Raw genomic sequence first — 22,767 nt, 5'->3', positions numbered from 1 at the left:
TGTCCAGAGTGCAGGATGCAATCCTGCAAGGTGTGGCCAACAATGCCTTGAATAGGTTGCTCTCAAAATTTATTAAATTAGTCTCCTGCTGAAAGCAACCGTTCTATGTGATGCACATCAGGTCACATACCAACCTGCCGGGGCTGTTGGCCGAGGGCAATAGGCCTGCCGATACCCTCGCTGACGCCCCCATGCAAATGGCGCCGCTCCCTGATAAATTCCAACAAGCAAAAATAAGCCACCAGCTCTACCATCAAAATGCGCTCAGCCTGGTGAGACAGTTCCACCTCACCCAAAAATAGGCTCAGGCCATTCTGGCCACATGCCCATCCGGTAAGTCGCACCCCCTGCCATTGGTGAGCGCAGGGGAAAACCCTAGGGGTCTGAAGTCCTGTGAGGTGTGGGATATGGATATCGCTCACATCAATTCCTTCAGGAGGATGAAGTACGTCCATGTCTCTGTTGACACCTTCTCGGGGAAGTTTTTGCCTCTGCCCACACAGTGGAGAAAGCTTCAGACATCCAGAAACATCTGAAGCAGTCTTTCTCTATGCGGGGCGTACCCAAATTAATCAAAACAGATAACGCCCCAGCTTACACCTCCAAGGAGTTCGCCAGCTTCCTGCAGCAATGGGAAATAGAACACAAGACTGGCATCGCCTATTCCCCATCAGCCCAGGCCGTGGTGGAGCAGACTCACCAGAGTCTTAAACAGATGTTAAAACAACAACAACTAACAATGAAGGTAGAGTCCCCCCAGGTTTGATTAGCGCAGGCCCTCTTGACCATCAACTTTCTTAACTGTTCATTTGAATGCTTAAATCCACCAATCACCAGGCATTTTAACAACTATGAGCAAAGCAAGGTCAGGGAAAAGCCGCCAGTCCTCATTAAAGATCCTGAGACCTGGTGGCAGGAGGGGTCCTATGACTTGGTCACCTGGGGACGGGGATACGCTTGTGTATCCACGCTCTCAGGCCTGAGATGGGTCCCCTCCAAATTCGTCAGACCCTATGTCCTGAAAACTCAAGGAAAACCAGAGAGTCCTCAGGTGGGACACCTGGCCTTTAGAACTGACATTGAAGTGCAGCTCCTCCTGGGAGAGAAATAGCAGAACCTCAGCTTCAATTGCCTGATACAGTGATGGGCAGGGCAGGAAGCAGGAATTACACACAGGCACATCGTCCTGCCACAGGGAAGGTTTTCACACAAACCCATCAGCTGCACCAGGCCACCTAGCTGGAATGGGTACAAACCAGATTGTGGGACCAACCTGAGCCAAGCTAGATTGTCCTGCACTGGGTTTTGAGAAACTGATTTTGTGACACCCTCTTGGCTACGGGAGCCAGAGCAGGAGGTCAGTGCTGGTGTCTCTGGCTCTATTGACAGACAAAAGCTTTGTCTAGGTCTAGCCTCAGTGACATTACAAACTGACATGTCTGGGACATCAACGAGCAATGTTTTAATCTTCTTTGTCACTTACACATATGTTTTATGCAACATGGCAGAGGGAGGCAGGCATGGTGTCCCATGGTGTACCTCTGGACTCCTCTACAAAGAGCATGCCATTCCAAGCATATTTTCTCCTCATTCCAGCAGACTTGCCTCTTCCCTTTCTCCTACCATTGCTGCCTGAATGCTGACTTGGAGACCCAGTACAAAAGTGCTGTACAAAGGTGACACAGCATGACACTGGAGTGGCTGTGCTAGAAATCAAGGTGGGCACAGGCTCTTCCTTCCATCAGCATGGGTATAACAGAACCACATAAGGGAAAATCTGACTCATGCAGCGTAGAAAATAATCCCACAGCTGCATGAAGACTGAAACCAAAAGGGCAGATCAGGTGCTGCTAAATTTTTCTGCTATAGTCAGTCTTTGCCACATCCCTATTTAAAAGCAACAACTGAAACAGAGTTCCATCCTTACTATTTCTGTATTTAGTTGTTTGTAAATGCTGTATTTTCTTTAAGTACCCCTTCTGATATCTGTATGAGAATGACAGGATAAAGAACAATACAACATTATAATTTAATTACAAAACCATAGCAAAAGCATTGTCCTATTAACTTCATAGCATTGATGTGTTATAAAATGCAAAGTAAAGAATAAGAGGGAGTAATTTGTTTATAAATATGTTCGGTGGAACAAATGCCATACTGTCGGATTGCAACTGATTGTAAAGCATACTTTCTAGCATGGAGCAATATGTAGTTAATAAAACTACCTTTATGATTTTTATTACAGCCTTTTAGCATAAATAGCTAATAAAAAATTTACATTCATGGTATTGGCACAAATGTAAATTTGTCTTTTTGTTTGTATTACTGAAGTGCAGTTCCATTGCCAGACAATTGTATTTGGCCATTCCATTAACTGGAGACATCTATGAAATAGATTGATATTTCTGTTCAAGGAATACTAATTCAGAAAAGAAATTGCACTGCATGCCTCCTTACTACTAGACATGCTCACAAAGAGCACATCTGCTTTTTGCACCCAAGCCTCTTCCTCCATCACATGTTGGCATAGAGACAACACCCAAGTAGATTGGTGCTGCTTCAAATCAGGTTTAGAAACCAGATTTCCAGCCCCACACGGCAACACTCAGGAGTTTCCTTGAAGCCAGGGGTCCTGCTGGGTGCAGACCCTAGGCAGGGATGCCAAGCCACTGCTCCAGCCTGGGACCCCCAGCAGCCAAGATGATGCCACCTGCCCCTCGTTTGCAGCCTCTTGGTGCTTGCCAACACCTTCATCTCCCAGATATGGCACACTCCACACAAAACTAAACTTTCTTCGCCTCAGTTTTCCCATGTTTCAGTTGGACATTGGAAGCGTTCCATATAGAAATCGTCTCCTGATACTTGGCTCTGCGCCCTAATAACACGAAACAAACCGATTCGCATTAAAGAGAGAAAAAAATAAAACCCCTCTACCACCGCCGCGCCACGAGGGGAGCGAGCCGCTGCCCTGGCAGCGCCGGCCCCGCCGCGCCTGCGCACTGCTCCCGCGCAGGCGCGGCGGCAGCTCTGCCTCGCGTATTTCCCGTTCCCGTTCCCCGTTCCCGTTCCCCGTTCCCGGTTCCCGGTTCCCGTTCCCCTCGTTCCCGCCTGGCCGCGCTGCCCGCGGGCGATGCGGCGCTCCCGGAGCAGGGCAGGCAGGCCGTGCGCAAGCTCCTCGTGAGCGCTCGCAGCCGTTCCCCGCCGGAGCTGCTCCCTCCGTGCCGCCATGGAGCAGCCGTACGGCGGGCAGGCCCTGGCCGCCGGCGGCGCGCTGGGGCCGGTGGATGTGCCCAGCGCCCGGTAACGGCGGCGGGGGGAGCGGCCGCTCTGCCGGCCCCGCTCTGCGGGCGGCCCGTCCGTCCCTTCCTCGGGGCACAGCTCCCCGCCCTGCCGGGAGCGGGCCCGGCCCGGGCCCGGGTGGCAGCGTGGCGGGTGCGAACCGGCCTCTCTCCTTCTGCAGGCTGACTCGCTACATCGTGCTGCTGTGCTTCGCCAAGGTTCTGAAAGCCGTGGGGCTCTTTGAATCCTATGATCTTCTGAAAGCGGTCCACCTCGTGCAGTTTATCTTCGTAGTGCAGCTGGGGTGAGTGTGCGGCGGGTGGAGCCCTGTCCCCCACGCGTAACACTTTGGGTGTTCTTTGACAGCGTCGAGCTTGTTATTATGTTGTTATCGTTTACTCGAAGAGAAGGCGTAATAATGAATCCAAGAAGTGCTGTGTTAATAGCAGTGGTTTTGCTTCACATTTCTGTTCACTGTAATTTCAGTGTCTTGCAATATCTCAAATTAGAAATGACCCATAAGGTCCATTGAGTCCAGCTCTCTGCTCCTCACACAACTGCCTGAAACTGAAATGTATGATCAAGAATGTTCTTCAGATACTCCTTGAGCTCTGACAGGTTTGGAGCTGTGACCCTCCTAGGGAGACAGTATGGTGACTGGCCACCTTCTTAGTGAAGAACCTTTCCATAATGCACAGTGTGAATTTACCCTGATGCAGTGGCATTCCCTCTCATGCCCTGTCACTGGTCACCATTAACATCTCTTCCTCCCCGTCCCTCCACTGAAGAAGGTGCCATGAGGTCACCCCTCAGCCTTCTCTAAGCTGAGCAAACCAAGCAACCTTAGATGCTCTTCTTGCTCTTGAGACCTTACACCATCTTGGCTGCCTCCCGCAGATGCAGTCTAACAGTTTGATGTCCTTCTGAAGCAGAGGCACCTGAAACTGCCCACAGGACCTGGCTGAGACCCCATCACTGCACTGCAGAGCAGGACAGTCATCTTTCTTGCGCAGCTGGTGATGCTGTGCTTGAATGCAAATGCACCCCAGGATACTGCTGACCCTTTTTGTTGACCCATATTCAACTTTCCATCAACCCAGACCTCCAGATTTCTTTCTGTGGGGCTGCCACCCAGCCTTTGTGCACTGGCTTTGTGCATACAAGTAGGGTTACCCCACCACAGATGGAGAATCAGCACTTGCTCACTTATCATTGACAGTTGTCCAGTTTTCTGGTGTTTTCACATGTCTCTGCAAGGCCTTTCTGCCCTCGAGAAACTTCGGTGTTTTTCCAGCTTCAAAGTTGTGTCTGTTCTGACAGTGCTGACAGTGATGTTGGTCATGGTATGACTGGTGCTCCAGCTGGCAATCCAGTTCACACAAATGTGCTCTCACCTTCCCCCACACCAGGGGACTGGGGAGGAGAATCAGGAGGAAAACAAAAGATAAAATTAATGAGTTGTGATAAGAAGAGTTGAATAATTGAAATTAATAAGCTAATAAATTGTTAGTAAGTTAGTAAGCAAAATATAGTAATAAAAGGAAGTGATGCACAATGCAACTGCTCAACACACAATTATGATACCCAGCCCATCCCCAAACCACAGTCAGACCCCATGTGGATAGCTCCCCCCGTTTATATTCTGAGTACATGGTATTTATGATATGGAACAGCCCTTTGGCCTGTTCAGGCCAGGTCTCCTGGCTGTGCTGCCTCCCAGCTTGTTGTGCACCTACGTGCTGCCAGAAACCCTGAAGTCCTTTACTTCGGATAAGCGGCACTAAGGAACTGCCAGAACTGTGTTACCAGCATTGTTCTCACACTGAACCCAAAACAGCCCTGCACTAGCAGTAGTGCTGGAGAAGAAGCTCCTGTGAAAAATTTATCTCGGTCCAAGCTGAAACCAGGACACTCAGGCATGTCCAAATTTTGTTAGCAAGGGTGTAGAAGATAAGCTTTCTTCTTTATAGTTTGTATTCCTGAAATTCTTGTGGGATTCAGCTGCTGGTTTTCCCAGATTAAGGGGTGAGGTATGAAAACTGATAGCAAATACACAGAACCAATCTTTGCAGACAAAATCCTGCTTCATATTTTCCAGATGAGATACGCAAGAGCATTTCTGTAATAAAATTGACAAAGTTGGAACATATGGAATTTCATTTTTTCCTTTTATTTCATATTCATGTACATTTATGGACTTCTCTAGAGCATAGGTATTTTTGCCCATCACTTTTGATCCCACTTGAAGAAGTTGTGTGCTGTGTCTTCTGTTCCTACAGAACTCTATATTCAGCATTCTGTATATGATTAAGCCTTTTTGTATATCTATGTTGCTAATAAAAATCAGAGTATTATTTCTCTTCAAAACTGCTGAGGTCAGTTATTTTGATTTTTGTAAATCACTAGTCGATTTATCATTAACTGTTCTCTCAAGAACTGGCATTTGAAGCTGACCAAAACTGAAGTTCACTTATCATCACTGTAGTCTGGTAACTGATGCTGGTAATGCAGCAGGGAAAATAAAACCAGTGACTGTTGTCAATGTGGCCTGTTAATGGATAAAATGTAGAGGAAACCATTTTGTAAACTGAGCCAGATATCAAAAACTTCATTGTTTAGATCTGGTTTGAATGGAAAGCTGACTGCTAATAAACTAATCTCCTTTTGACAGGTCTGCTATTTTTATGGTTTTGTTTCAAAAACCATTTTCTTCTGGCAAAGTGGTAACCAAGCGTCAGGTGAGTTGACATAAGTAGGAGTGACTCGCATCTTTGTAAATATTCTTGGCAATATGGCTCTTGCCAAAATTGAAAGGTGAACAAAGATTACTCCACTTAGAATATGTGGTTACAGGTTCTAGAGGTATACAGAGATATACAGCTAATGCAATGCCTTGTGGGCTGAAACATTCAGCATTCTTAGCTTTTGTCAGCTTCTTTTGAGAGAAGAGGCTGGTCCTTATTGCCAAGCCAGCATCTGCTATAAAGAGTGGATTTTCAAAAAGAGCTCAGTTTACTTAGCTGACCTGGGCAGTTAGGCAATTTCTGCCAGAATGTGAAAATGCTCCAGTCCTGTCACTCAGAACAGAAGAGTCCCATCTGCACGTGATAAGGGCCTAATCTAACTGCTCATCAGACCTGGTGATTTCACAGTATCCCATCACCTGCTTCGTATTCATCTTGGGTTTATGTAACTGTGTGTGCAAAAGCTTGATCTAGTGCATGCACTAAGTAGACAAGAATCTGAAGGATAGCCTCAAAGTGTTCCTTGTGTCAACTGCTTTCATGACTAGATGCATATAGCAGAATTTTAAAATTGCGAACAGGAATAAATAGCATCTTTGAGTTCAGAAAAATCTGTCCATATATGGTTTTGCTTTTGCTAAAATATTTCATATTCTGGATTTTGAAGGTGTTACGTTTTTTGTAGGTGCTTCACCTTGTTTAGCATATTTCCAGAATTAATTTCTTCTAAAACTTGTATCTAAAGTTAATAAAGTATTGACTATCGGAATTACAGCCTGCTTCCTGAAGAAAGAATATAAAACACACATAAATATTTGTAGGCGTAATGTCTTAGCCTCAATTTGTACATTTTATTTAGTTCTTTTTCTGTTTATCCAATATATACAATAGATTACAAAATAGGGAAGTGGACTTGATTTTTTTCAACCATTTTTCAGGCTTTTTCTTGAAGAGAACTCAGACAATGTTACAGAATTTACTACTGCAGTAGAAAAAAATTCTGGTTCATAGTATGTACAAACAAATCTTAGTTGCCTGGCAAAGTATCTAAGAAGATAATCTTACTTTAAATTATATTTATAGAACTTAAAAAGCACATGTTCTCCCTCAATTTTACAAGTATTGTGCTAAAACAATGCTAGTAATAGAGTGTTAATTTTGAAACTGGAGAAAATATTAATGAAATATCTTTCTTTTGTAGTGGATCAAAATTTTTAAGCATGCTGTTGTTGGATGTATCATTTCACTCTTGTGGTTTTTTGGCCTTACTCTTTGTGGACCACTGAGGTAAATATATATCTACTGTAAATACTGGTTCTCTTCTGTGATCCTTCCCTGTCTTGCTCCTTTGTTTTTTGCTTTCTGTCTATCAGACCATGCTGCTAGCCATTTGACATATATGCAAAGACTTAGGAATTTTCCTGTGAAACTGTGTGTGCTTGGGAAAAAGTACATATAATTTATGTGGAACTGGTAAATTTCTTCTACCAGATAGTGCCTAAACACTTGATAACAAGGTCACTTAGTGCATTTTATTGCTCCTTGCTTTCATTAATGTAATGCCAACTGTGTGTTTACCTGTTTGGAGTTCATGGCTTGATGGCTAATGGGAGCAGCTGGTATTCCTTTGACAGGTGACTAGAATCAGTTTCTGCACTTGTCTGGTTGACTGTGTGCTCTGTGTTGAAATTGGTAACATTAGTGCATATACAGGTAAAACCATTTGTGCTGTGTGTTAGTACTACTGACTGAGTAACTATGAAAGAGTAGCTAGTCTTCCAAAAATGAAGGTTAATGTATTGGAAAGTATGTTTTACTCTAGAGAGAAAAGTAAAGCCTTCAATTATATATTTTATGAAGGTGAATTTTTATCATCTACATAGGAGAAGGCATACCTAAGAGTAATAATACTGTGATTAATTATATTAATGTAGTTTATACTCCTGTGTCTTTCTGGATGTTGGCAATCTTCCCAATCAGAACCAGTTACATGGGTTAAACCATGTTGTATTGCTATGCAGAGGATTGCAAAAGCATTTGGTGAACTTGACAGCAATAATTGCTTTCATGTTCTGCTCAGGAAACTGTCGATATAGTGTGGTAGTTAGCCTCTGCTGTCTGAAGGATATAGCATGGAAGCTAGAATTTTTTATTTTCAGCCATTAAGAGGTTTTGAGGTGGCATAAGCTACTAGGTCATCAGCACCTCAATGAACAGGACACAGGAGTACAACACAGGACATCTTTTTTTTCTCTGGGAGCAGAAATTGGTTTAGAGGAGGTATTGTAGTGGGAATAATAATTCCATCTTGGGCAAGTTGGTATCTTGTGTTGCTAGAAGAAAATATAATTAAAACTTATCCATGTATGAATAATTTTATCTGTTACTTGAATTAGGAAGTTCCTGTTTTGTAACATGTATAGTTGTCTGCAGCTAGATCTATTGCTGGTGAAGGCAAATTGATTTGTGTTTTTTCTTTTGAATTGTTTAAACCTGCTGTTGTAAAAATAGGATGAATTTTTGTTGTGTCACTAATTTTACCTGAAATAGTTCTGAGGTAAACTCACTGTAAATTGAGTTTTTCATTGTTTTATAGGACATTATTACTGTTCGAGCACAGTGATGTGGTTGTGCTGTCATTCCTTAGTGTCTTGTTCACAAGCTCAGGTGGAGGACCAGCAAAGGTATTTAAAAATCTCTTTTACCAAATGTAAAACATACTAAATCTTATAAATTTGAGTACTTCTTTACCTGGAACAAACTGTTTCTATGAATGTGGATCCACGTTCATAGAAAATGCACTTTTTCAGTTTAATTAGTGGTAAAATTTTAAGATGTACTACTTGCAGTGGTTAAAGTCTGGGTGGTGAAAGCTCTGGGAGCTGGGATTTTGTAGGTGTCTCTGTCCTTTCCTGACAAAAGAGCTTTTGAACTGTTCTTTCTCATAGTCTTTGCATAGTTCTTTAGCCTTTAGGTTCTGTAAGACAAAATCTGCAGTTTGTACAGATCTTGTTTGTAGCTCATTGATGCTATGAAATACTAAATCATCAGGCTGAAGTAGCAGTGCATTCTGGCAGGCAGAAAGACATCATGAAGAAAGTAATTGCATTTAAAGTTCGTAAGATACTAGTATCTAGCTTGCTGCAGTGGTGATCTATCTTGAGTTATCCAATAAGTCTGTAAAGCAAAAAAAAAAAGTGAAATTATATTGTCAAGGTCACTTTCTTAAAAATAATAGGGATTTCTTTAATGGTTTTCTTACTGAAGTACATTTACATTGAACAGGAACCAGGGAAGGAGAGACCCAATCTCATGGATTTTCTTGCAGTAATCTGTTGTAGCAATTTAGAAATAGTTGGGGTTTTTTGTTGTTTGGTTGTTTAATTTTTGTTTGGGTTTATTTTACAGACAAGAGGTGCTGCATTTTTCATCATAGCTATCATCTGCTTACTACTTTTTGATAATGACGACCTCATGGCTAAAATAGCAGAACATCGTATCCTTTCTTGTTATGTGAAAGAGCAAGTGACTCTGACCACTGGAGCAGAAGAAAAAGTGAAATTGAGTGTACTGAATTAAATTATAATTAGAAGTGATTTTGAAGTTAGTTTTCAATTGATAATCTCATCATAGTGTACTGACAAAAGGTAGTACATCTGCAGATGGGTAGTAAAAACAAACAAAGTGAAAGTAAACTTTCCAAAGGAAGAATAAGAACATGGAATTATGTAAATGGTGTATTCTGGAACCTTATTGATGAATTTACTTAGTTTTCAGTGAGTAGAGTTATAAAACAGAGTAATGGAATGGCCTGGATTGGAAGGCACCTTAAGATGGTCAAGTCCAGCTGTTCACCCAGCACTGCCAAGCCCATCACAAAATCACATCCCGAAGAGCTACATCTGTATGTCTTTTAAGAGCCACCACCAGGGATGTTCATTCAGCCACTTCCTTGGGTGGCCTGTTTCAATGCCTGATAATTCTTTCTAATACTCAGTGTGCTCAATACTAATACCTGATGTGGCTTAAGGCCATTTCTTCTTGTCCTGTCAGGAAAAAACTGACCCCTACCTGGGTTCAACGTGCTGTCAGATAGTTGTAGAGTGTGATAGTTGAGAGTTGTAGATCTGCCATGAGCCTCCTTTTCTCCAGGCTAAATACCCCCAACTAAACACCCCCACGTCCATTACCTGCTCCTTGCAAGTGCTCCCCAGCTCTGCTGCCCTTCTCTGAACACACCTCAGCACCACAGTGTCTTCTTGTACTTAGGGGCCCAAAACTAAATACAGGATTTGAGGTGTGGCCTCACCAGTGTCCACTACAGGGAGACAATAATTGCTGTCCTCCTGCCGGTCACACTGGGCATTCACTGGCTCATGTTCAGCCACTCCCAAGTCCTTTTCTACTGGGCAGCTTTCCAGCCCCTCTGTCCCAGCCTGTGGAGCTGCCTGGGGTTGCTGTGACCCAAGGGCAGGACCAGCACTGGCCTTGTTGTACCTCACACCATTGGCCTCAGGCCATGATCCAGCCTGCCCAGACCCCTCTGCAGTGCCTTCCTGCCCTCCAGCAGATCAGCACTCCCACCCAGCTTGGTGTCACCTGCACACTGCCTGAGGGTCACTCCATGAGATCATTGGTGAAGATACAAACAGGACTGGCCCCAGTACTGAGCCCTGGGGAACAGCACTGGTGACTGAACACCAGCTGGATGTAACTGCTCACCACCACTCTCTGGGCCCAGCCATCCAGGCAGTTTTTTACCCAGTGAACAGTGTAACTGCCCAAGCCAGGAGCAGCTGGTTTCTCTGGGAAGATCATGTAGGAAATGGTGTCCAACACATCCATGCAGCCCTGAAGTCCATGCACCCACAGCTTTTCCTTCATTCGCTTTGCAGGTCACTTCATAGCAAATCAGGTTGGTCAGTCTTTCACAAACCCCTACTGATGGTTGGGCCTGATCTCTGGTTGTCCTGCACATGCCAACACACCATAAAGCTCAGTTTGCTTTCTGTGTTCTGCTACCTTTGCCTGTTCTTGTTCTTGGTTAAAAAAAAATCTAATTAAACTCTTCCTTAATTTTTTATTTAGCTGAGGGGCATCATGACAGTGCTCTTACTCATGTTCTGTATACAATCATTGCTTTTCTGGGTGTTGCAGATCACAAGGTAAATAACCTGTATTTTACAATCTTTAAGTTTTGAAGGTAAGAATTTAACTACATCACAGCTAATCCAAGCCTGAATCAAAACTAAAAGGTTGAACATCCCCACCCCATATTGGAACTGAGCTAGCACTGTAATTTTTGCACACTGATGCAAAATGAATATAATGCAAAATTAATATGAATATGACGCAAAATGAGTATGAAGAGCTTCAATACAGCAAGCCAAACTGTACACTATTCAATCTCTATAGCTGATAAGGACTTAGTTTATCATAATGTATGTAATGTATAGCCTAACAAGTCTCATTAGAATTACCATGAAATATTCTGTCATCAGTGTTCTGGGTGTTTATAGGGCTTTGCCTACAAACCACTACTTACTTTTGGGGCCTGTGTTTTGTTTCTGCATCTTTAGCTTTCCTTAGTCTTTCCTTTACATTATATTTGTATTTGAAGACACAGATTCTGATACTTCTCAATAAGATAGTCCCATGGTAACTGGTAATATGAATAGCTGAATGTCATAATCTGACTGTGTGGGTTTGAACTGGCTGATTGAGTTGTGTTAGCTTAGTCTTGCTAAAGTGGTTTAATTGAGGACTAAAACAGGAAAAAATATGGAGCAGCTGAAAATGTATTATTATAAAAATAAATCAAATATTAGCCTGGATAATGGTGCTAAAAACCAAGAGTGATATAAGGGAGATGAGATGCTGTGTATCTTATAATTCATTTAAAGAAAAATTTTGAAAGATTATATTGTGAAGAAATAGAATGTGTTCAAAGTGAATGAAAAGGTTACGAAGGGTCTGGAGGAGAAGATGATGTAAGTCTTTGGGGCTTTATGGATGCTTTCAACACACTTTTAGTAATGGAAGATGGGAAAACTTTGATTTTTTTCTTCTTCCTCAGATGCTGTTTGCTACAATTTTGCTGATGGTGTATGCCAATTAACACTATTGAGAATTTTAAAATTCTACTCAGGCTGTTGTGAATAGTGCTAAGGCACAACTGTGTATGCTATGTTACTGTTTGTAGCTAGAGTAAAAATTACAGGAAATATCCTAGTTTTGGCTTTTCTTTCCAGGTTAAGGAAAACACATTAATATTTTCTCCTTGTAAGTATCAATGTGTTTGGAGTGAGGCTTTTGGTACTTAAAAAATGCTAATGGAATCTAGTTATGTTTCCAGGGTGGAGTACTGCTTCTGGTACTGGCATTGTGCTGCAAGGTTGGTTTTCACATGGCATCCCGAAAACTCTCTGTAGATGTAGGTGGAGCCAAGCGTCTTCAAGCTTTGTCTCATCTTGTTTCCGTCCTTCTCTTGTGCCCATGGGTTATTGTTCTCTCTCTGACAACAGAGGTAAGATACTAAGTACAAAAATAAATCTTTTTTTAATGCTTGTGAATGGCAATTTAAATCTTTCCCTTAAAATATCTTTAAAATTACCGGTGTTGCTGTCTTTATTTTTATAGTAAGCTTTGTTTGAAATTTCCATTATGCTTTTCTTCTATAGTTGTTTTTTATCTGTGTGATACTTTAATTTCCTGTTTTATATAATAGCTGTGTTGCATCTTCTAGCTCAGATATTATATCTTGGGTTCATCTACTAACATTGCACAAGCGTTAATGACTTTATAAATACAGTGTTCTTTTATCCCTAAGAACCAGATCATTTATTGTCATTTTAAAACATACTCATTATGCCTGCATGCATAGGGAGAATAGGCCATTGCAACCATGGCATTGTATATGAAATTCCTTTTACAAACATGAAAGTATTTAAAATAAAGTGCTTCAGTACATTTTAGATATATGTCTCTTTTTATATCTGGAATGATGTGTTTATATGATAAATTGAAAATAGAACAGTATTTATGTTTTATGGATTAGTGAAAACACTTGTAATTCAAGTGAACTACATTTAATGCTATAAATATAATCACTCTTCTGGTGAGCAGTCATGTTTGAAATTTTTTTCTTTTTTTTCTTTTTGCAGAGTAAAGTAGAGTCTTGGTCTTCTCTCATCATGCCTTTCATAACTGTCATCTTCTTTGTGGTGATCCTGGATTTTTACGTAGAATCCATATGCTCTGTGAAGATGGAAGCTTCCACGTGTGCTCGATATGGATCCCTTCTTATTTTCATTAGTGCACTGCTTTTTGGAAACTTTTGGACGCATCCAATAACAGACCAGCTTCGAGCTATGAACAAGCCACCACACCATGAAAGCACAGAGCATGTCCTTTCTGGAGGGGTGGTAGTGAGTGCTGTCTTCTTTGTTTTATGTACGTATTCTTGTCTAAACTACAGTAAATCTGTGGTCTGTATGACTGGGAAGCCAAACCGAAAATTGAGGTGTGCAGAATTCTTTTGGCTGAGCTTTTATGGATTCTTTTGAATAAGGCAGCCTGTAGCTTTTTGCTCTTCCATTGTCTGTCTACAGAAAAAAAATGAATGCGATATGTTGTGAAAGTGATTATCTAATTTCATATAGTAATGAAATCCAATAATAAACCTCAAGACAAAGTTGTCAATTTGCTGCCTGAAAATTTCATGTAAACTTTGCTGATTAAACACATTATAAAATAGCTGTGAAGCTTAGAAACAGCAACAAAAACTTCAATACTTTCCTTGCAGCTGCCAATATCCTGTCCTCCCCCTCCAGGAAAGGGCAGAAGGGTACCCTTATAGGCTATTCCCCTGAAGGCACTCCTCTCTATAACTTCATGGGTGATGCATTACAGCAAAGCTCCCAGTCATTGCCCCGGTTTATTAAGGAGTCACTGAAACAAATCCTTGAGGAGTATGATTCTCGGCAGATCTTCTACTTCTTGTGCCTAAATCTGGTAAGTGCATGGTTTTTTTCTTCAAACCCAATCACAATTGTGCATATATAATAAAGAGAGTTACTCTTTAGAAGATTCCTATAACTGATTTGTTTGAAGGTGACCTTTGACAGGGCAATTTAAGTAGTGGTCACTGATTTGTTGTTACAGTGCAGCACTGGTTCTATGTGTAAGGGTTACACTAGTAACTGAATACTTCTATGGTAGTATGTTTATGGTTGAGATGCCTCCATGTTGCCAGCAGATAAGGTGAAACTGATAAGGCCTCAGTGAAACTGATAAGGATGGGGACAAGAAGGTGTGGGATTGATTAGTGTTATACTGGAGCAGGCTAGTTTTATTTTAGCTTCTCTCTTTCTTGAATAGGAAAAGATGATGCAGTAAGCAAAACTGATATAACCTCCTTTGCAAAGATCTTCAGGAAGATAAGGGGAGAAACTTGAAGTATCTGTGTTAACTGTAAGGAATTCCACTGTGGAATATGAAAGATTGGAAAAAACGTTTTAAGCAGATGGATTAATAATAGTAAAATGTACAGGGTAAATGTATGTATTAAAAATGTTTCCTTGTGCACCTTTCTCAGAAACAATTCTTGAGATTTAAACAGTCAACTTACTAGTGAAGAAAATGTTGGCATTAACAGATTTATAGACAGCATTACTTTTTACACTAATAATGTATCAGATCAGAGCTCTTGCATTTTTCAAGATAAAATGCTTAGAATTTTGTCTGCAGAATGTCAGTTTAAAATTGTTTTTTATGTGTGAGTCTGAAAGGAGAGTAGATTCAAAAAAGTCTCTTTATAGACTTGTGGTGCATTATGTATTTCATTGGAGGGGAGATAAAATGGTCTAGAAATACTTAGAACAATATATTATAAAAATATTGAGTGTTCTAGGAAAGAATATCCTTCTGTCTACCAAAACATTAATACACAAGTTAATATTTAAGGAAAAATCCAAACTCTGCTTTGTTTTAGGCTTTCACTTTCGTGGAGCTTTTTTATGGAGTATGGACCAATAGCCTTGGTCTTATTTCTGATGGATTTCACATGCTTTTTGATTGCTCCGCGTTAGTGATGGGGCTTTTTGCAGCTCTGATGACAAGGTGGAAAGCAACTCGCATATTTTCATATGGGTATGTATCTTGGGTTCTTTAAGATCTATTTGAAACTTAACTCTCCTTGCTCATTTTCAAAATGTCCTGGTATGTATGGGATATTTTAATAATGCTTGCTTCTCTGTGTTTTTTGCTGTGTCTCTTCTCTTCCATTTATGCTCATGTTATTCTCTTCTTATCTGTGCAAAAAATGCAACTTTCATTTATGTCTATGAGTAAAACTTTTTATCACTGTGAATATTTTTTAGAAATTGCCTCATGCTAGGCATTTATGGCATACAGAAATCTGTGTTAAAAATCAGTATTCATAGGAAGATTTAGATGTGGCTGATATAATTAAACTTCATGTGTTTGCATAGAAATTTAGCAGTTTGAAGCCCTGAATGGGTAGTATATATAAGAGAATACTTCTACATTGTTTTATTATAATGGAGTTTGGACAGTTGGAAACTCGACTCCTCTTGATCAGAAGAAAACAACTTAGAAACTGAGGCATGATTATGTAACATTGAGAAAAAAACACAGCAATCTTAATGTTGTATTGAAAGAATTACAACTTTATTTATTATAACTTTGACATTGGTTCAGAGTACCCATTCTTCACTGTCAAATGTATATATGTTTACTTTCAGGTATGGACGTGTAGAAATTCTCTCTGGATTTATTAATGGCCTCTTTCTGATGGTGATTGCTTTCTTTGTCTTCATGGAATCAGTGGCGAGACTGGTAGATCCTCCAGATATAGATACAAACATGCTAACTGTAAGTTTTGTCCTTCTGTTTCCGTGTAGTTTTGCAGTTAATGGTTAATTTATGTTTATCTCCAGGGTAGTAGTCCTTCCAGTACCTGAAGGGAGTCTTCAGGAGAGCTGGAGAGGAATTTTTTGCCAGGGCATTTAGTGGACAAGGGGAAATGGCTTCAAACTGAAGCAGGGCAGGTATAGATCAGATATTAGGAATGAATTCGATATTAGGAAGGAATTCTTTACTGTGAAGGTGGTAAAGCACTGGAACAGGTTGCCCAGAGAAGTTGTAAGCTTCCATGCTTTTCCTTAATTAAATGCATGGTGGTTTTGGTTACCACGTTCTAGAAAACAAGTTTGAATAACTGTGAGGATGCAGTGAAGTTAAAGACTTTTCTCCCTCTCACAGCCGGTCTCTGTTGGAGGGCTGATTGTAAACCTTGTTGGTATCTGTGCCTTCAGCCACGCGCACTCCCACGGGGCTTCTCGGGGAGGCTGTCCCACACATGATCACAGCCATTCTCACCATGGCCACAGCCACGGCCACGGCCATTCCCACAGTGACCATGGCCACAGCCATGGACATTCCCATGGATCTTCTGGAGGAGGCATGAACACCAACATGAGAGGCAAGTACAGATTGTTGAATCATAAGTGATGTACGCGATTTCTAGGAGACTGAAGATTTTCAGGACCAGACATACAGTATTATGCCTCAATCTAAAAATGCTCTTGAGGAGTGATCTGACAGGCATTAAATGCACTATACAGGAATTGCTCAAACCGTTTATGAATTTAATTTGAAGAAATGTGAGATATTTCTGTGCCTATGTATGTAATACATAAGGAACAATAAAAAGCAGTAATCTATAGTACTCTCTAATATTAAAAAAGGTCACTGTAAACAATCCTCAAAATGCTTTAAGTCCATGTTTCTAAGTTAAAACTGGAAGTGAAGGTACAAGGTCTCTGCCTATAAAGACATTACCATGCTTCTAGGAATCATGTTAGCGGGTTATAAAAACACTGGGAAGGGGATAAGAAGCAAGAGAACAAATACAGAGCAGCATAGAATATGCTTTTATTTCTGATTCAGAAGATAAAGTGATAAAGAAAAGCTTTCAAATATGAAATCATGAAGCTATCTGAGAAGGACATTGTATATGAAAGTTCAGCCTAGAATTTTTTCCCTAGTAGTTAGGGAATTTTTTCTAGTAGTTAGAAAGTAGTTACCAACTGGTGTACAAAAAACCCTTTTAACATGGTGTTTTCTGTGTAAACTTGTCAGAATATGGTGAACAGTCTCATGTTTCATATGTTATGTCTTAACTCAGGTGGTTATCCTGGTTATTCATATTCATCATGTCTGTAATTTATTAAAGTCTGCCTAAGTCATGTTTCGATATTCTTTAAAATCCTGACTCCCAGCTAGCACTAATGTTACCAATGGTTGGAGAGTATTTTTCTATGCCCATTGACTATGCATTGAGAATGAACTCAGAATTAAAGCAATAGAATGTATAAGATTCATAGCAGTAGCACAAAGACAATTCTTCTGTAAAACGAGTAGAATTGGCATACAAAAAAAAAAAACAGTACATTCATGTGTGTCCACATTAGCAAGCAATGTACACTGATCATCTAACTCTCTGTTATATACAGTCCTTATATACAGAGTCAAATTATTATGTTGTACAAATCTCACTAACAACTGTAAGACTATTCACGTATACTTTAGTCTGTGGATGCCTACCGAGATCATTGGCCCATAGATTAAAAATTGTTTCTACAATAATTTGCAATTAAACATTAGAAGAGCTAAATATTTTCTGTATTTTGTCCCAGGTTAGGTAAAGACTGTTTAGCTTGAGGATACTTAGTAAGCCTTACTAAGTTTCTGCTATTGAATATATACATACATTTTAGACAGAACTGTTAATCACTTTGTTTGTTTTGGTTTTAGGTGTGTTTCTGCATGTGTTAGCAGACACTCTTGGCAGTGTTGGTGTTATCGTATCTACAATATTTATTCAGCAATTTGGATGGCTCATAGCTGATCCGCTCTGCTCTCTCTTTATTGCTACATTGATTTTTCTTAGTGTTATCCCACTATTGAAAGATGCCTGTCAAGTGCTTTTGTTGAGGATACCTCCAGAACAGGAGAAAGATCTGCATGCTGCTTTAGAAAAGGTACAATTATAAATGGTTTTGTATACAAACATAAAAAGCTGTAACTGTTTTTAATGATTATTAAACTCAAGCTGATCAGTCGGACAGCTTCTGTTTTCTTAGACACCTTCACGTCTCAAGTTGTTTAAAATCGATTTTGCAGGGAAGTGACAAGATGACTAGTTCTAACTATAAAAGTTGGTTTGCAGCTAAAAAGACTTCCACTGTTTTTTGGTTTTATGGGTAGCCCATAATTTCAGACAAGTATGGTAACAGTTTGGTAAATGTACCACATTGTAGTACTGAGAAAGTAATACCCAGTTCCCCAGACCTGCAGCATTTTAAACTTGTTACAAACATTCAGGGTACAGGATTGTATCACGAGCTTGTAATTTCAAGTTTTCTGATTTACCCATATCATGAAGGGTATACTGGTTCACAGTAGGTGGGATGACAAAACTTTAGCTGTTATTTCTAATTATTTTCTCATTCTAGACTGTTCTCTTCCTGTCTGGTGCAGTACGGCATCTGCCTTGAGGCTAGTCTTTGCTGTTGCCTCATTTTAAGTTCCTGCCCAGAATCTAATGTGGACCTCAGTGTGGAGAATTCCTCTTTGTAAAAGAATGAACTAAAAATTCTTTGAGGATGCCATTACTAGAGGTTTCAAGGTGTCCTGTCCTTATGGTGTCCTGTCAGTTACTAGATGGGAAAACGTGTTCTTGTCTGCATGAGAAAGAGATGAACAAATGGAAATTGTCTGGGAGATAGTCACATAGTAAAAGGAAAGTGACATGCAAAGTGTGGTTTCACTTTTTGATGAGGGAAGACAGTAATTCTGAGAGACTGGAGAAAAAGGAAGTACTTTTTGAGAACAATTGATTAAAATATCATAGGAAAAGCATTTTAAAAATTACATCACAATAAAACAGTGTGTTTGCTCTAGGTTGACCCTGTCCAGCAGCCAGACAGACATCCATACAGCCACTTGCTCACTCCCCTCCTTTTATCACCACCACCGCCAGTGGGATGGGAGCATAAGCAGAAAAACCCTGGGAGCAATATGAGAGGTGAAGGAAGACCAGTTTTAAAAAGAAAAAAAAGCAGTCCCCAAACAGCAGTCACCTTGGAAGCCAAAATCCCGCCTTCATCCTCTACCCCAGTTTTTACTGCTGAGCAAGGTGCTACATGGTGTGCAGTGTCCCTCTGGACAGCTTGGGTCAGCTGCCCTGGCTGTGTCACCTCCCTGCTTCTTGCCCATCCCCAGCCCATCCCCACCAGGGCAAGGGCAAAGGGGGTGATAGTAAAAGGGTTTTATAATCTTGGTGATTTGGGGGTTAGAAGGAAAATTAAGGTTAGTAGGCCCTGGGAAAATACCCTGGGAAACTGTAGGCCTTGTACTTGCTAGAACTGCATCTGTGTAGCTAGTATATGATAAATTATATAATTGTTAGATGTGATGATTGTTTAGTAATTAAATATAATTACAGTTTAATCATAAGAATAATCATGAGAAACTCTGGTCAGGGACTTGAGAAAGATTATAAGAAATTCATGCTTGAATAAAGTCAATGTATACAATAGAACAATATCAGCTTAATGATTAATATGTAAGTTATATAACAATAAAATATATAATACGTTCAGCTCGAAAGGCATGTCGGAGTCAGATTTGGGTCGGTACCCCTGATTCACAGAGCTCTTCAATAAAAGCACCTGCATATAATCATATCCCGTGATTATGTGTGTTGCTGAACGCTAACAGGGGAAAAATAGAAAGCCTTGAAACTGCCTGATGGAAAAGAAATAGCCTGAACAGTTCAGTAATAGCCAAATCATTGGTGTGTTACCAAAACGGTTTTAAGCAGAAATCCAAAATACAGTGCCTTATCAGCTGCTTTGAAAAACCATGACAGCCAATCCAGAACAAAGGTCAATTTGAAAAAATTATGTATTATGGAAAATAAATTATGTCTCTTAATAGTTCAACAGTAGTAACTAAATATAGCTGCTAAACAGTGCCCTGGTAGATGCTGGACCAGTATTCTGATTAGTTTATCCATTTATGTTCCTGTGATCTGTTCATTAAATCAGGGATTTTTCCCTCATCCTATTTAGCATTGCTCTTCTGGGGTTTTTATTTGGTTTGACTTTTACCTTCTAGAATTCTACAGTAGTAGCAAGGTAATCTTTCAGTTCAAGATATTTCTGAACATAGCTTTGTTGGAAAGCTGTACTATAGTTTTGTTTCCTTGTGAAATATTACCCACCAATAGCCATGTACAAGTTTAAAATTACTTAACTTTTGTTAATGAAATTTCTTTACAGATTCAAAAAATAGAGGGAGTTATATCCTACAGAGATCCTCATTTTTGGTGTCACTCTGCAACTGTTGTGGCAGGCACAATACATGTGCAAGTGGTATCAGATGTGATGGAACAGAGAATTGTACAGCAGGTACAGTGCAAGGTTTTTACACTCTTAATTCCTTCATTTCCTACTCGGCATCTCCCTTTTGGTCACAGACTGAAGTTTCAAGCTGACGTGTATGATGTTTTTTGTAGCTCTCCATTATTGTTTCAGAGCTGGTCTCTAATGCTGTACTGCCCCTTGCCTGCTAGCTTGAAATTAGTCGTTTAAAGAGTTATTTGCTAGAACATCTGCCAAAACATTGACTCACAGTGGCACTACATCTGTCTGAGGAAAGAAAGGGAAGTGTAAAAACTGGTCTGCAAAACAGGGAATAAACAGTAGGGATATCTAGTTGCTAATCACGTGTCTAAAACCAGATTACCACTACCTATGTGCCATGGGTTTTTCTTTTCCTTAAAAAGATGTATATTTCCTTATGCAAGACCCTGACAGTCACCAAGTTTGTAGAAGTTGCAAAGGTATACCCTCTAAACCAATTCCTTGCTTTCCAGAGAATTGAATTCTTCACAATGATACATGGGGGTTTTTTACAGCATTGCAGAGCCAGCATACTGCAAGTTGCTGTGAGATACATGTGAAGTGCAGTACTAATGTTGACTGTACCATTCTGTTCAGGTCACAGCAATTCTGAAAGATGCTGGTGTAAACAACTTAACTGTCCAAGTGGAGAAAGAAGCTTATTTTCAACACATGTCTGGACTCAGTACAGGATTTCAGGATGTCCTTGCAATGACTCAGCAGCTAGAATCCATGAAATACTACAAAGATGGTACTTACATCATGTGATACAAATTAGTATTAGCCAAAGGAGATGTAAATGGTCAAGCTGATGGATTCCATATTTGTATTTTTGCTGGGTGATCTTGCACATACATGTACAGAAACAAATGTACTATATATTTGAATTTTTGTAAGTGTACTATCTTTATTAATTGGATTGAGATGCTTTTATAAAGGAAATGAGAAGGACTTGAGTACTTGCTGTAAATGTGAAAATAATTGAAATCTTATATACTATACTTGGTGTTTATTAAACAGAAGTCTTGAAGCTTGCAGATGAGCACAGATATATTCCATACTTTCTCTAAAGTGTGGAAGATCGGTATTTTAATTTCTTATTAGCAGTGGGAAATAGAAGTAGTTTATACTGGAATGCAATCAACTAGGCACTGCTTTTCTTTCTTTCAAGGCTAGCTTGAAGACTCTTGGAATGAAAAAAACACTTTATTATGGGGATTAAAAAACATCAAGTCGTGTGTTTTGCATACTTTGTTAGAGAACAGAAATACACAGTTTTTATATTATGTCTCAGCATACAAATCTGATTTCTACACTTAATGCACCAGAGCAAATATGTGTTACCACTTTACATTTGTATTGAACTATTTTTTTTTTAAAGCAAAATCTACAGATTTAACAGTGAGAAATAGGGAAGGAAAGAAAAATTAAAACACCTTTTCCTGGGAAGACTCAGAATCATAACTCAAACCACTTAAAAATTTTTTTTGTACTTTTTATATTAATAAATGCAAATGCAATATTTGAAGTCTAGAAGTAATAAATCAGTGAGCATCCTAGCACTCAGCTAAACTTCATCTCTTCAAGATACTGTACGTTACACAATTTTTTTTATTAATACTATGACAGCTGCAGGTGTACTGTAGCCAACTGTATTACCATGTATTACCTAGGGAAGAAGTTCAGGTTTAGAATGTTAAACTACGAAAGTAGTCTTGGTCTTGACAAGTTGCTAAAATGAACAGTAAATTGAGACTTCTTGACTGGAAAGTGAAAGAATTATGGATGTTGAGGACTTAATACTGCAAAAAAACAAATCCATGTGTTTAGTGAAAACCTGTCAGTGGGGTAATAAAATACATCTTCAGAGGTGGTTGTGCTTACATCTGTTCACAGGCTTCTTGTGCCCCCTCTTCTTGTCTGTAGTACATTAATATTTTCCTTAACATTTAAGAAATTAATTCAGTGGTTTACAAGAACGAATACATCTTTCACTATCCCATGTATCATGGTAGCATTGTTTTGTTGTACTGTTTCCTTGTTTCTGGTATTCAATGGTTCTTAAATACCATAATAATAAGAATAGACTTGATGCTAGTGAAATTGAAGGACAGAACAAAGTGAAAAAGGAATGATGTAATTAGAGATTTACCAGGAATGCAGTTAGGGATGTCCTTGAGCCATTCTACTTGTCTTGTCAGATTGTTTATACAACTTCTTCTTTTCTTACTCTTGAAGGAGTTCCTCCCGAG

General features: G+C 39.9%; 1 protein-coding gene across 2 annotated transcripts; it reads left to right on the top strand.

The window, feature by feature from the left end:
• The first annotated feature begins 2,996 nt into the window (after positions 1-2,996).
• On the top strand, positions 2,997-22,384 carry SLC30A5 (solute carrier family 30 member 5). 2 transcript variants are annotated; one of them, XM_021531132.4, is made up of 16 exons: positions 2,997-3,300; positions 3,461-3,583; positions 5,951-6,017; positions 7,225-7,310; positions 8,620-8,707; positions 9,432-9,519; positions 11,112-11,188; positions 12,379-12,549; positions 13,187-13,475; positions 13,828-14,036; positions 15,016-15,173; positions 15,788-15,917; positions 16,308-16,527; positions 17,862-18,088; positions 20,393-20,521; positions 21,113-22,384. In XM_021531132.4, the coding sequence occupies exons 1-16, from the start codon at positions 3,227-3,229 to the stop codon at positions 21,281-21,283; spliced, it is 2,307 nt and encodes a 768-aa protein (XP_021386807.1). In that variant the 5' UTR covers positions 2,997-3,226; the 3' UTR covers positions 21,284-22,384. The 2 variants fall into 2 exon arrangements, with proteins under 2 accessions (XP_021386807.1, XP_085423457.1); XM_085567331.1 differs by having other exon boundaries at positions 12,367-12,549.
• The last annotated feature ends 383 nt before the right edge of the window (positions 22,385-22,767 follow it).

This window comes from Lonchura striata, chromosome Z, assembly GCF_050655825.1.
Source record: "Lonchura striata isolate lonStrDom1 chromosome Z, ASM5065582v1, whole genome shotgun sequence".
Taxonomy (NCBI): domain Eukaryota; kingdom Metazoa; phylum Chordata; class Aves; order Passeriformes; family Estrildidae; genus Lonchura; species Lonchura striata.
The sequence above is the reverse complement of the archived record's forward strand: the minus strand, read 5'-3'. Positions and strand labels throughout refer to the sequence as shown.

What these genes read in the sequence shown, in the direction of transcription:
- SLC30A5 (XM_085567331.1), top strand. Translation starts at nt 3,227, where the DNA reads ATGGAGCAGCCGTACGGCGGGCAGGCCCTGGCCGCCGGCGGCGCGCTG. An exon ending in GGCTAAAATAGCAGAACATC is followed by an intron (nt 9,520 to 11,111) that starts GTATCCTTTCTT and finishes TTTTTTATTTAG; the next exon opens with CTGAGGGGCATCATGACAGT. An exon ending in ACTCGCATATTTTCATATGG is followed by an intron (nt 15,174 to 15,787) that starts GTATGTATCTTG and finishes GTTTACTTTCAG; the next exon opens with GTATGGACGTGTAGAAATTC.